Genomic DNA, 13,144 nt, shown 5'->3' with positions numbered 1-13,144 from the left:
AAAATCTAATGGGTGATGGATGAAATGGTGCACACAACAACACCAATTTGTTGGCTCTATTTTATTGGATCAAACAAGGACGCATGGAGATTGATTAGCTCCCATGTTTGCTTTTTAAGTGGATTTCACAATTGAACACACTCACTTCTATACCAAAATTAATACTAGACTCCATCTTTATTAAAAAAAAAATAACACATCAATAAATTTATATCATTATATCACATACATTTTATTAAAGAACATTTTCCAATACAATTTATTAGCCCCAACAAAATCATGCCATTTTGGTTGCTTTTGTCCAGAGTTGAGAGACCTTATCCTAATCTAGTATTGCTCCACGAGAATCACTTTGGCGACGTGATGGCGAATGGATTGACAAAGCACTAGCATGTAGACAAAAAGTATGTCCTGTTCTGGGTTTGCGTTGGTTGCGTGGTAGCTCAAATTGGGTATATGGTATCGACCACAGTAAGATTTGGGTACTGTAAAAAACAACCCTTTTTCTTTTATCATTTCTGTAACTGGTTGGGGGCATTCTTAAATGGAAATTTGTCATTTAGGGTGTTGCGGATCTGTATTCTTTGGTCACATGAAATTCTGATCCTCATCTTGTTTTAGAGTTCTAGTTTGTTGAACTACACTGGGTGGAAAGTGTAAGTTCCTTGAAGGTTTTAGGATTTAGAGAGGTGGCTTTCCATACGGTTTGAATCGCTTCTGAGCTTTTCTTTGGTTACCAAACAATTGGAGAAGGTACGTATCTGGGTTTTTCTGTTGGAGATATATACTGTGCTAGTTCTTGATAATGTTATTTGTGGATGCTTTAGGGGTTGGATTTATGAGCCACGTAAGATGGGAAGCTTAGCCTGATGATTTTGGACTTCTGATTGCCTGGGTTCTGGTAAAAATCACAATCCCACCTTTTGGGTTTCCTGGAAGTACACTTTTAGAGGATACATGACACAGGAGAACTTTGTGGATGTTCTTTCCTTTTATCTCAACTTCTCAGTTAAAAGGAAAGATCATTAAGATTTATGATAGTTATTGAAAGTTGAAACTGCTGCCTGACGATCTCAGTTCTTCCAATATGGACAACAATAAGACGATTGTTTGGTTTAGAAGGGACCTCAGGGTTGATGACAATCCTGCCTTAGCTGCTGCTGCCAGCAGTGGTAGTGTCTTTCCGGTTTATATATGGTGTCCTAAGGAAGAGGGACAGTTTTACCCAGGTCGAGTATCAAGGTGGTGGCTGAAGCAATCTCTTGCCAACTTGGGAAAGTCCCTGAAAACTCTTGGGGCTGAACTTGTGCTGATCAAGACCAATAGTACTCTTGCAGCTCTTTTAGAGTGCATCAACGCCACGGGGGCAACTAAAGTTGTATATAATCATCTCTATGGTATACATATGGTTCCTGTCTTGAATGCAGCTTTATTCACTTCCATTAATTTTCAATTTACTTTGATTTACTGACTCACGCATAGTTGGATATTGTGATTTTGTTAGGTCTTCATTGATTTCTTACATGATGTATTTGTGTATGGTTGAAGGGTTCATTCAACTCAGAATGTGTTGGTTTAATTGAGATTTATGGTATCTTTCGAATTTATTTTCTTTATTCTTTGAAATGCGTTAAGTTCATTTGCCATATATTTCGGAAAATTCAAATATGGCCATGCTTCTTGTTTATATCAGAAGATTTGAATTAGAGTGATTAGCCTCTGAGGAGCTAGAAGTTGCAAACTCGAAACTCATAATAGAATAAAATGTAGAGCTTATTTAGTTTAGTTTCTGAAGGAGATGTAAGTTGCTTCTAACTGCGAATCATTCAATGAGAAATAAATGAAGCTGCTCTTCAGTGCATCTTCAGCCACAGAAAAGAAGTAAAAGAAGAAGCATGTCAGCTATATGCCATGGCATACATGTTTTAGCAATTTGAAAACTTAGTAGGGGTCAAATTTTTGTTGTAACTTAGACCACCCTCCCATTCCTTTCGTGAATCCTTGTTAAAATGCATCAGTTCGAGTATCTTTCTTCAATATCCAAATTTCATTTCTATTTTTCATTCTCAGATCCGGTATCTCTTGTTCGAGATCACAATGTCAAAGAAAAGCTAGTGGAGCTTGGCATTTCTGTTCAAAGCTATAACGGAGATTTGTTGTATGAACCATGGGATATATATGATGAAAGAGGCAATGCTTTGGTGACTTTCGATGCATATTGGGAAAAATGCTTGTACATGCAAAAGGAACCTGTTTCACATCTTCCTCCACGACGATTGGTGCCTGCTGCAGGTTTGTTTCTGCTTAGTGTATTATAATTTGGTTGTTTGAGGAGATAAGCAAACCTGTTAATTTTTCACTTGTTGCTTATGACTTGCATTATGCTATAGTTTTTCTGTAATTATGCGAATGGACAAGGCAGATGCTCTTTGACATTTGAGTGTAGAAAAATTGTGCTTGTGCATTTGCTTCTGAGATTTTTTGTGTCTTCCTGTATTCATGACAGGTAAAGTTGAGAAATATTCAGTTGAAGAATTAGGTCTTGAAGACGAGTTAGAAAAGTCTAGCAATGCCTTACTAGGAAGAGCGTGGTCTCCTGGTTGGAGCAAAGCTGAGAAGGTTTTTGCTGAATTTGTTGAACGGCATCTACTTGAATACTCGAAGAATAGGCAAAAGGTTGGTGGAAACTCCACGTCACTTTTGTCCCCATATCTTCATTTCGGAGAACTAAGTGTGAGGAAAGTCTTTCAATGCGCCCGAATGAAGCAAATCTTATGGGCAGAAGCAAAAAACTCAGAAGGGGAAGAAAGTGTGACTCTATTTCTTAGGGCCATTGGTTTTAGAGAATACTCCCGTTATCTTTGTTTTAACTTTCCATTCACCCATGAGAGATCATTGCTGAGCAACTTAAAATATTTCCCATGGAATGCAAACCAGGCCAATTTTAAGGCTTGGAGACAGGGGCAGACTGGTTACCCATTGGTTGATGCAGGAATGAGGGAGCTTTGGGCAACTGGTTGGATACACAACAGGATAAGAGTGATTGTCTCAAGTTTTGCAGTGAAGTTTTTGCTTCTTCCCTGGAGATGGGGCATGAAGTATTTCTGGGACACACTTTTAGATGCAGACTTGGAGAGTGACATCCTTGGTTGGCAGTATATCTCAGGAAGCTTACCAGATGGCCATGAACTTGAACGCTTGGACTGCCCACAGGTATGCCAGGTTTCCTTGCACTGAACAAGTTTCTAGCTAAATACTGTTACTTAGGTGACTCTGGACTTCCTAATTGGAAAAAAACAAAAATTCTATCTGCACACGACCATACAACCCCTATCTATGCTTGACGCAAATATCTCCAATTCTCTTTTATTGGCCCATGTTTGCACAGAAGCTGTCAAACATTCGCAGTCATTTCACTTTGGTTCATCCAGGAAGAATGTATATGTTCGCCAAGAAAGGAAATGAAACTGAAGGGAACAATTAAATGTCATCTTTCTTCTTGAACTTAAGTGTTCTGAAATGGCTATTCTGATAATTGTTAAGTTGTCTATCATAGAGCAGATAATACAATCTTCTAATTTTTTTCCTGTGTTGTCTCATTCTTTATCGTGTATTGTAAATTTTTTCAAAAACATTATAACCACCTCTGAGAAAATAACCTATTAATGTTTTGTCGTGGAGAGTAGATATCTCTATGTTATAAGGCATTACCACCTAGAATGAAGTGCAATCAAATGGCCTGTGAGGCTGTGACAAACAAGCCGGTTTTTAAAGAGTTCGTATTTGATAGATGTTAAATGCCCATGAAACCTGCGAGTGTATTCTTAGTTTGTTGATTATTTTCTTCTAAAAAGTTGATTATTTGTATTGTATCAAGCTTAAGAACACTTATATCAGTAAGTTTTGTCTCCATCTAGATTTAGTAGGTGTATCGAAAAAAAATCTTTGCCCTTGCTGATACGTATCGAGTATTGTAAGCTTTTAACAACTACTCAAATTATTTATCTTGAATCAGTTAAGCCTGAGGAGAAAAACATAAGACTGTTGGGTTTCCATAACATATTCCGTACTTATCTTTCCTTGAAACTTGTTTAGAAGCAATGACATGCTTCACACTTCTGATTGTTTTTTGATATTTGGAAAGATGAAGGATGTGAGTCATTTTTTGTGAAAGATGTAGTCATTTTAGATGATGTAATATGAATGATGGAATCTTTTTTTTTTTGTGGAAGATACAGTCATTTTAGATGGCGTGAAGTAGGTCTGGAAATGTTATTATTTTGAAAAGATATTTCTCGTCTTCAATTAACTCCCTCTTTCTCCTTCTTACTCTGTCTTTTTAACCTTATATATCAGATTCAGGGTTCCAAATTTGATCCAGAGGGTGAGTATGTAAGGCAATGGTTGCCTGAGCTAGCACGGATGCCAACTGAGTGGATCCATCATCCTTGGGATGCACCCCCCACTGTGCTTAAAGCTGCTGGGGTGGAGTTGGGACTAAACTATCGAAATCCTATAATTGATGAGGATTTGGCGAGGCAGCGACTGACTGAAGCTATATTCAAGATGTGGGAAATGGAAGCTGCTGCAATGGCTGGGAAAAATGAAATCGTTGTTGATAATTCTGAAAATACTGATAATTTGCCCATTCCAAAGATCATCTTGAGGGATATAACTCCATGTCCTACCTATTCGTCAAATGACCAGAGGGTGCCAACCATCAACAATTCCAAGAATGGCCCACTCAGCAAGAAGAGACCTAAACATAACGAAGATGAAAGGCAGCAACTGAATAATTTGCAGGATCGCACTAGTGAAGCTGGTAGCACGAGGAGGGAAGAACAATTGTGCTCAACAGCCGAATCTTCAGCAGCTAAGAAGCAAAACACCAGCAGATGCTCATTTTCTGTTCCCCACTCTTTTTCCCCAATGGCGGGTGAATCGTTGCAGGAGTACGAGTCATTTGAATTGAATCAGCCACAGAAGGATCAGATTGATATGGAACGCAGTTGAAGCACAGATGGTAAGCTGCAGTATTCTGTGTCATAACATAATAGCTGTTTTTTTTTTTTGCAATTTCATTCCTTATTTACCAGAAAATTATCAGTTTACTAGAAGTTGAGATTTCATCATTTCGTAATTGTTTATAAGAGCCGTTAAGACAGATTAAATACAGAAAACAATAGAATGTGGTATAAGCACTGTCACATTTCCTTAAGACTAATTTCCTCGAGTCGAGGCACGGTATTCGTGCTTTTGATCATGTGAACGTTATACTTGACCAATCCAATATACAGCCAGTTCTGGAACATGGCTTGGAATAGAGATTTTGCGAAGGTTTGGTGTCAAGGTATTGAAAATTACTTTAAAGTGGTCCATCCCCTTTAGTTATCATATGACTTTTTTCTTCTATGGTAGGCTTCCCTTTTCTACTTCTTCCTTCGCGTCGAATTTTTTGGTTAATTCTTATTCTGCACTTTTTTTTTAGGATAAGCAGCAGAAATATTAGAACCAAACTAAGAGAGAATAGTAGCAGCTAGCAGGGCATCATGTAAATATGGCCGGAGGAAATAAAAGCAAAAGCAATACTAAGCTGGACAGGGAGGATATCTACTCTTGCAGGTGTTACGTGAGAGCAGCAGCCATATTAGCCAAATATCCAGTGGCGACTGTCTGTGAGATCATTTGCTGAAAGATAATCCTTCAATGCTAGCTTGGATGCTGCTATTTGACAGCACTTCCTTCCAACATCACGCGATAGCTTTTGATGTGTTTGTGTTGTGAATGTACATTTGCTTGCGGCTGATCATTCTGTATAATCTGTTATGTAGGTATACTTACGAGCCATATGTATCTATGTCCACTTTTTAACACAGGATCTCAAATTTTATAGATATCAAACGCACCTTTGCTGTTGTAATATTCGGATATTCCCTTGTAGTACTTTCTCTTGTTCGGTGCATGCAATCTGTGATCAAGCTTGTCATCTTAATACAACTGAAAATCCCAGCCCATGAAGAGACGCTGGCCCAGTCCGAAATGGATGAAGCCGATGGACCTTTCGGCCCGTTTGACACCTCTACTTAGTTAATAGGTCTTATGAAACCGTTGTATTTGTGCTATCACTTTGTGTGTAAGACATGCATAAACATCTATGCATGCTTTCAACAGATTGAAGATATCTCTGTGTTAATTTAAGTATCTTTCAGTTGCATTGTCACTAAAAACAGTTGTGCCATTGCAATCTATCAAAGCTCATCCAGTCATCCATGACACCATCTTTCCAGGTTGATATATACGGGAACAGGGTGGTGCTTTTTTGTTTGATTATTCAACAGGAATTAATGAATGGGTCCACCAACCAGGCATGAAAGGGCACCCATCTCTGATGACGTGATCTATTTTGCATTAGTCACTCCATTCTCAATGGCCTGACTAATGCAATTGTTGTTTCATGCCAACACAGATGGCGTGAAAGTAATTTTTGTTCATTCACGTCAATTGGAATGGCGTGAATGAACAAAATAAACACATATATATGTATCTATACACACATATATATGTATCTATATATATATACATCTATATACATACATATATACATATACATACATATATATATATATATATAGTGAATAATTCTCCTATGTGAACCGACTTTTCAACCATAGATGTGATGGGTCCCACAGAAAATTTGTGATCCCCACTTTTGTTTTGTTTTATTACAACCATTGGATTTGAAGTTCACAAAGTTGGTTCACACTTTTGGTCCACATAGGAGAATTATTCTATATATATATATTTGTAAGTATGTATGTATGTATATAGATGTGATAAAGCACAACATAAGTGGGGGTCACACATTTATTATGGAACTCATCATATCTATGGTTGAAAAACAAGTCATAAAATTGATCCATACTTTTAGTCCACATAAGAAAATTCATGTACACATATATATTACATGTATATATATATATATATATCAATACATATATGCATTAAGATATATATACACACACATATACATATATTTATATAAGTCACGCCAACTTTGTTGGCTTGGCTATTTAAAATCTAATAGTCATGCCAACTAAATTGAAGTAATTGATATTTTTGATATTGCTCACGTCATCATTGATGGCGTGAATGGATCACGTCATCTGTGATGGTGTGATCATGTAAAAATTTGGAATGACGTTGAGAAATATTTTTATCCCAATATTATATTGAGAAATATTAATTCTGAAAGTGTTATATTCACAAAAAACTCCCCATATGACCTTTTTGTGAAGCAAATTGTGATGGTGAGTTGGTTTTGTACCTTCCACTGTCCGGATTATTCCGTAGGATATCCTTTTTCCATCTTTTGAAAAAGCCTGTTTGCTTCCTTCAAAAGTCATCATTATTATTAAATATTATTTGCCTTGCAAGAAAAGACTGAAAAGCAATTTCACATATCATACACACCACTTGTTAATTGTTTAGTGGATTAATGTCACCATCACAACTGTGCATGGTCTCAATCTCAAGTGTGATGGTGAAATTATTCACATAAAATCCTATCCCTCACAATGGGACGAGGAGTCATCATTTCACTTAGGTTATGTTTGGATTGAGAAATTTGGTAGGAAAGAATGAGAATGGAAGGTGTAATACTTTTTTTTTCTCCTATGTGTGAATACATAAAAAAGAAATGACATGATTTGTTATTTATCTTGTTTGGATAGTCAAAGAAATGAAATGAAATGAAATTAGTTTAATTTATTAATTTATCTTTATTTTTATATTAAAATATTATCTTTCCTTCGAATGACTTCATTATGGAGATGAAGTATTTTGATAAAAATTTAATGAGATCTTCCCCCAAGTCTCTTTAAATTCCTCCGTTTATCTTTTCTAAGTTATCTAAACGTACAAGTGAATTGGGAAGAAACTCATTTCTCTTTCTTTTCTTTCCTTGACCTCTAAATTTCTCAATCCAAACAAATCTAAATATAACATGATAATAATTTAAATAATAACGCATGTATGTTAATGTACGTGGTTGATGACGTACCATTGTTGGCATGATACGTGTCAAATGTCTTGCTATTGGTTACAGTTGTAGTTGCTTGACAAAAAGGTCAACATTAGCTAGTTTTCAATATACTTAACTATAATCTCATGAACTCCGGTTAATTAATTATATGCTTTTGGTTAAAGATTTATTAATGATATTCGTTACTTAATTTAATTTAAATCTTCACTGATAAAAAATCTATGAGAGCATTATTGTTAGCTTGATTTTATGGATTATTATAAATCAGGCTCATTCCTACGTACAACAATTTATCCGCTCTGGGCTCATTGAAATTGAGTTCCAACCAATATTCAGAGTTCACTTGAAAAATCGATTGTTATAAAAGTTAAGGAAATAGATCATCCTTATATATTAGATTATTAACCCATACACTATCGATGTATGGTCCAGGTAGTGAAACCACAAGCATCTTAGTTGATCATATTAAGAATCAGGAAGTTAATGTTCTATCTTTCTACAGATAGAAAATGTAAACTTCAGATTCCACAACGTGGATTTCATGGAGACACTTTAACACTCAAGTTAGTTCGACAGGTCACATCTCACTAGTGAAGCAATTGGTATTTACAACTCTCTCTTTAATTGGTAGTGAATAATGAAAAAGTAAGATAAATTTACTTGAGTGTGACTCCTCTTTTATATGAATTTTAATTTATTGATCATTTTTGATTGCTGTGAGATTTCAGGGTTTGAATCCTCTAAAAGTCTCTTCCTACAGATCTCCTTGCAAATCTTCTTCCTGATCGGGGATGAGAGCTGCTCCGTAATGCTAAGGTGTTTTGGTCTTATGAGATTCCCAAAGTCATGTTTGTCCGACCATACCGAGAAGTGCAAACCGATGTGACATTTGTGTTGTTCGAGATACTCCCAGCCCCATCTCCTCTCCGCTATGTGTGATGACACTTGTCAGTGTCTTCTTCTTTTTCCTGGAATCAAAGAGAAATAAATTAAATATAATAAAGTGAAAGAAGGTTCCCCACTGAACTCTCCGTGTACGTTTCGAGTCTGCTAGAGAACCATATACTTGGGCCGCGTCTTAAACGTTGTGCAAACTGAAAAGTGAAAACGATATATTCTCTCCACACAATGAATTAAGACCTTAATGGAACAAATTAAAAGCAACTTATGTTGTGTATTTAATTTGAACTTAATTATTTAATCGCATTATGTTACGAAAAATTTATTTGCCCCACATCGTTTGTCTAAACCAATGCCCCTTTCACATTTTTTTTCGGCTCCAAGTATCATTAAGTGACACGAAGTCTAAACTTGGATAGGAGACCCCGCCCCGCCCGTGTGTGGAATTCCGAATAAAGTTCAGGAGGGGCACTCTCGTAAAGTTACCTAAACAGCTGCAGGGTTCAGATTCGGGATTCTATACGTGGCGAACTCTAATTAGTTGATCGCCCCCTCCGAATATTCTGTTCTCGCAAGACATTCCGTTGACGGTTGAACCATCTTTGCTTATTTAAGAGCAAATCGATGATTCCCAAGCCCCTAAGCAACACCCCATAACCAAAACAAACAAACAGAAATCTCATGACCCAGCAACTACACAAGGACTACCAAATCTGTGAGGAGATCGGCAGGGGACGCTACGGCACTGTTTTCCGGTGCGTTTCCCCTGCCTCTGGTGACTCATTCGCTGTCAAATCCATCGACAAGCGACTTATCTCTGGCGACTCCCTTGAGTCACAGTGTCTTCTAACAGAACCCAAGATCCTGCAACTCCTCACGCCTCACCCTCAAATCACACAGCTAATAGACTGCTACGAGGACGATACGTACCTTCACATGGTCTTGGAGCTTTGTCCCAACCTAGACCTCCACCAGATCATCGTCGATCACGGTTCTCTGCCGGAATGTAAGGCTAGAAAGATTATTACACAGCTTATGCAAGCAATCGCTCACTGCCATAAGTTCAACATCATCCACCGCGATATTAAGCCCGACAACGTCCTCTTCGATTCGCGAAACCGCGTGAAATTGGCGGATTTTGGTTCTGCGGAAGTGGTAGGGGAAGGTGAATTGGCGAGAGGAGTGGTGGGGACGCCGTATTACGTGGCGCCGGAGGTGTTGTCCGGGAGAGATTACGGGGAAAAAGTAGATGTGTGGAGCGCGGGTGTCGTTTTGTATGTAATGTTGGCGGGGTTTCCGCCGTTTTACGGGGACGATGCTGTGGGGATATTTGAGGCGGTTTTGAGGGCTAATTTGAGATTTCCGACTAGGGCTTTTCAATCGGTGTCCCCTTCCGTGAAGGATTTGTTGAGGAGAATGTTGTGCAAGGACGTGTCCCGGAGATTCTCTGCAGAGCAAGTTCTAAGTAAGTCGGTCTTCAATTTCATCTCTTTTTACCTGTTTCCTCTTGCCTGATCTGTTTGGTTACTGAGAAAAGGGAATAAGTAAGCTTTTTTGAAATCTTAATGGAATTGAAAATATTTTACCGTTAAGAAGTGCCAAACAAGGTAGATTACATAATTGATCGACCATCTTTGGTTTGCGGAAATTGTTTCCTATAATTACTACAGTTTTTGGGGTTCTTTTCATCTGATCTCTAAAACCCTAGTAGCAGAATTTAAGGACGTGTGTTTTGAATTTTACTTTCTTTTCTGGGTTCTTCAATTAATTCCCCTCTCCCTTTTTGCAGGGCATCCATGGATGACAAGTGGTGGAGACTGATCCTGGAAAAGACTATATATACATATATAGTTGCAGTGATGAACATTTTGATGCAGCAGCTTGAATGTTAGGGTCTTTGTAGATTCTAATAAATTAGAACAAAAGAAGGTGCTTTTGTAAAGTGTGTGTATAGAGGAGGACACCTTCTGTAGAGAGTATCCTACGTTTTTTTAATTGCGAGGATGGGTTTGTATAGGAAAGCCGCTAGTATTGCAGTTTCTGGGGAAGGTTTGGTTGGCAGTAAGGGACTCAACAACACTCTTATGATATATATATGTTAATGTTCTGTAATTGAGAATCTCTTTGATGTCTTCTATTATGGTTCCTCTATATACTTATAGTTTAATCTTATCCATAAAATCATCAATGGCAGGCAATGGTGGACCCTTTTGTTGGGGCCTTTCATGATGAAAATTTTTATAATCTTATCCATAAAAAACATCTGCTGAGAATTCTGTTGATCTCACATGAAAATCAGTTTTGGGTTTATTTCTGTTGAAAATAACCAAGTTCAATTTGAGAAGGATTTGTCTCTAGTTGAAGGGGACCATATTTTTTTGTTCCCAAACTCCTGCACCCTAATGAGAATCCGGCATGGGGTAGCCAACAGCTTGTCTGGACCTAAATTTGTTAGTTGAAACTTGAAAGTCACTATCTTCGTTCAACTTTGCTTATTGTCTGTGCTAAAAGATGGGAGTGTATGTATGTACCATCACAGTTGTCTTCTTAGGCGCAAGTTTGCAAGGCTTGAGGTTGCTTGTGAATGGTTCTATCCGTGGAGAATCCTTTTTTTTTTTTTTTTAATTCATTTTTTTTTATTTGTAATTACTACATATTAAGTTTTCAACTTTAATTAATATTTAGATTATCATATCTAACAAATCTTTATGATTTAAAACTCTCTCAACTTCATAAGCTATTTTTTTCAAGGCGAGGGGAGGAGGACAATGATGAGCCTCCAGCATTTCCTCCTCCTCCTCTTTTGGTATAGATCTATCATTCCCTCGTATAAATATATTGTTTTCTTTCTTCACCACATCGTTTGTCATGAAGGTTAAATCTGGACCTTCTTATCTATCTATCGTGGATTTTTCATCATATCGGTTCTTCTGGTGTGTTTCGACGACACATTTGATGCATAGCGATGGGGCTTATAAATTTGGTGGAGATAGTTTTTTTATTTTTTTAAATTTTTTATGAAGGGGAAGTCAAGAACTATTTCAAGTCCATATGTGTTCGTTGTTTAGTCTGTCCTGGTTCATCTTAGTTTGTCCGATTTCATCTAGGGACCAAGGGCGGATCTACGTGCATGATAAGGGGGCAATTGCCCCCTTAGTTTTTTGGAAAATTCTCATATACTATCAATTTTTTCCAATTTGTCCCCTTAGTTTTTTTTGTAAAATACCGTTATACTACCAATTTGTTTCAATTTGCTCCCTTAATTTTTTAAATATCATACTATTCTTTTTTCAATCTTTCCCCTTTAAAAATATCTTTTCCAAATCCGTCCCATTAAATTTCTTATATTCTAAATCCATTAAACTTACTCTTAAAACCCACTTTGACCACTTTATAAAATTCACAAAAATAAAAGGCGCAAACTTACTTAACTTTGCTAAATTACTCTTAACTTAGCTAAATTGCTCTATCCTTTTCTCTATCTCTTGACTCTCAATACTCAAGTATCAAATACAATAAACTGACGAAGTGAGACAAATGATGGTGACGGCATGAGTCCATGACAGATGAATTTGTTAAAACAACACTTAGTCATAAAAAAAATTCAGGGGCAACAATCCCGCACAATTTTTTGTGCCCCCTTTGTCTGAAATCTTGGCTTCACCCTTGTTTGGGATAGTGTTGTCATCTCGATGTTGTCCAATGTTTGTTTGTTTTATGTTGTTCTCGAGTATTGGTGCCTACTTTCATTGGTTTTGATTTGGGTGGGCACTGAAGAGTTGTTTGGAGGCTCTTGGCCCATCATCCAATCTAAGGTACAAACTACAAACTCAAAAAGTCCATGAATTCATCAAAGATAAAATCAATGAAGATAACAACTAGAGGTGCTGATACAGTTCCTCTGAATCTACATTCAAAATTCAAAAATTTACAAGTTAATTTAAATTTAACTGCTCAATCATGGGGTCTTGGCAAGACAGATATTCATTCCTAAGAAAGAAGAATTCTTTCAAGCCAGTCATCATCACTTAATAATTATGTTGCCATTGCAAATGCTGTCTGTTTGTAATTAGCACATTCTGTTAAGATTTTCTACCAACATTTATGCAGGTACTAAGTCCATTCATCTTTAACAACAATCAATCAAGTATGTCAAGTTCAATGGAATATTAACTACATGAAAGTGGAGAGAGAAGAAACTGA

At 37.1% G+C, this 13,144-nt stretch overlaps 2 protein-coding genes across 3 annotated transcripts; both read left to right on the top strand.

Annotated features, from left to right (window-relative positions):
- Positions 1 to 297: 297 nt before the first annotated feature.
- LOC120001856 (cryptochrome-1) lies at positions 298 to 5,892 on the top strand. 2 transcript variants are annotated; one of them, XR_005469048.1, is made up of 7 exons: positions 298 to 753; positions 828 to 1,397; positions 2,071 to 2,292; positions 2,507 to 3,213; positions 4,357 to 5,023; positions 5,298 to 5,350; positions 5,489 to 5,892. XR_005469048.1 is itself a non-coding variant. In XM_038850360.1 (6 exons), exons 2-5 carry the CDS (start codon positions 1,088 to 1,090, stop codon positions 5,011 to 5,013), a joined length of 1,896 nt encoding a protein of 631 aa, XP_038706288.1. In that variant the 5' UTR covers positions 299 to 753; positions 828 to 1,087; the 3' UTR covers positions 5,014 to 5,023; positions 5,489 to 5,892. The 2 variants fall into 2 exon arrangements, 1 of the variants encoding a protein (XP_038706288.1); XM_038850360.1 differs by lacking the exon at positions 5,298 to 5,350 and having other exon boundaries at positions 299 to 753.
- Positions 5,893 to 9,573: 3,681 nt separating this feature from the next.
- On the top strand, positions 9,574 to 10,989 carry LOC119983703 (phosphoenolpyruvate carboxylase kinase 1-like). Its single transcript, XM_038827438.1, has 2 exons — positions 9,574 to 10,406; positions 10,731 to 10,989. Exons 1-2 carry the CDS (start codon positions 9,623 to 9,625, stop codon positions 10,760 to 10,762), a joined length of 816 nt encoding a protein of 271 aa, XP_038683366.1. The 5' UTR covers positions 9,574 to 9,622; the 3' UTR covers positions 10,763 to 10,989.
- The last annotated feature ends 2,155 nt before the right edge of the window (positions 10,990 to 13,144 follow it).

Source organism: Tripterygium wilfordii, chromosome 1 (genome assembly GCF_013401445.1).
Source record: "Tripterygium wilfordii isolate XIE 37 chromosome 1, ASM1340144v1, whole genome shotgun sequence".
NCBI lineage: Eukaryota > Viridiplantae > Streptophyta > Magnoliopsida > Celastrales > Celastraceae > Tripterygium > Tripterygium wilfordii.
Note: the sequence above shows the minus strand (reverse complement) of the source record. Positions and strands in the feature narration are given on the sequence as shown.

What these genes read in the sequence shown, in the direction of transcription:
- LOC120001856 (XM_038850360.1), top strand. Translation starts at nt 1,088, where the DNA reads ATGGACAACAATAAGACGATTGTTTGGTTTAGAAGGGACCTCAGGGTT. An exon ending in TGTATATAATCATCTCTATG is followed by an intron (nt 1,398 to 2,070) that starts GTATACATATGG and finishes TTTCATTCTCAG; the next exon opens with ATCCGGTATCTCTTGTTCGA. An exon ending in ACGATTGGTGCCTGCTGCAG is followed by an intron (nt 2,293 to 2,506) that starts GTTTGTTTCTGC and finishes TATTCATGACAG; the next exon opens with GTAAAGTTGAGAAATATTCA.
- LOC119983703 (XM_038827438.1), top strand. Translation starts at nt 9,623, where the DNA reads ATGACCCAGCAACTACACAAGGACTACCAAATCTGTGAGGAGATCGGC. An exon ending in CTCTGCAGAGCAAGTTCTAA is followed by an intron (nt 10,407 to 10,730) that starts GTAAGTCGGTCT and finishes CCCTTTTTGCAG; the next exon opens with GGCATCCATGGATGACAAGT.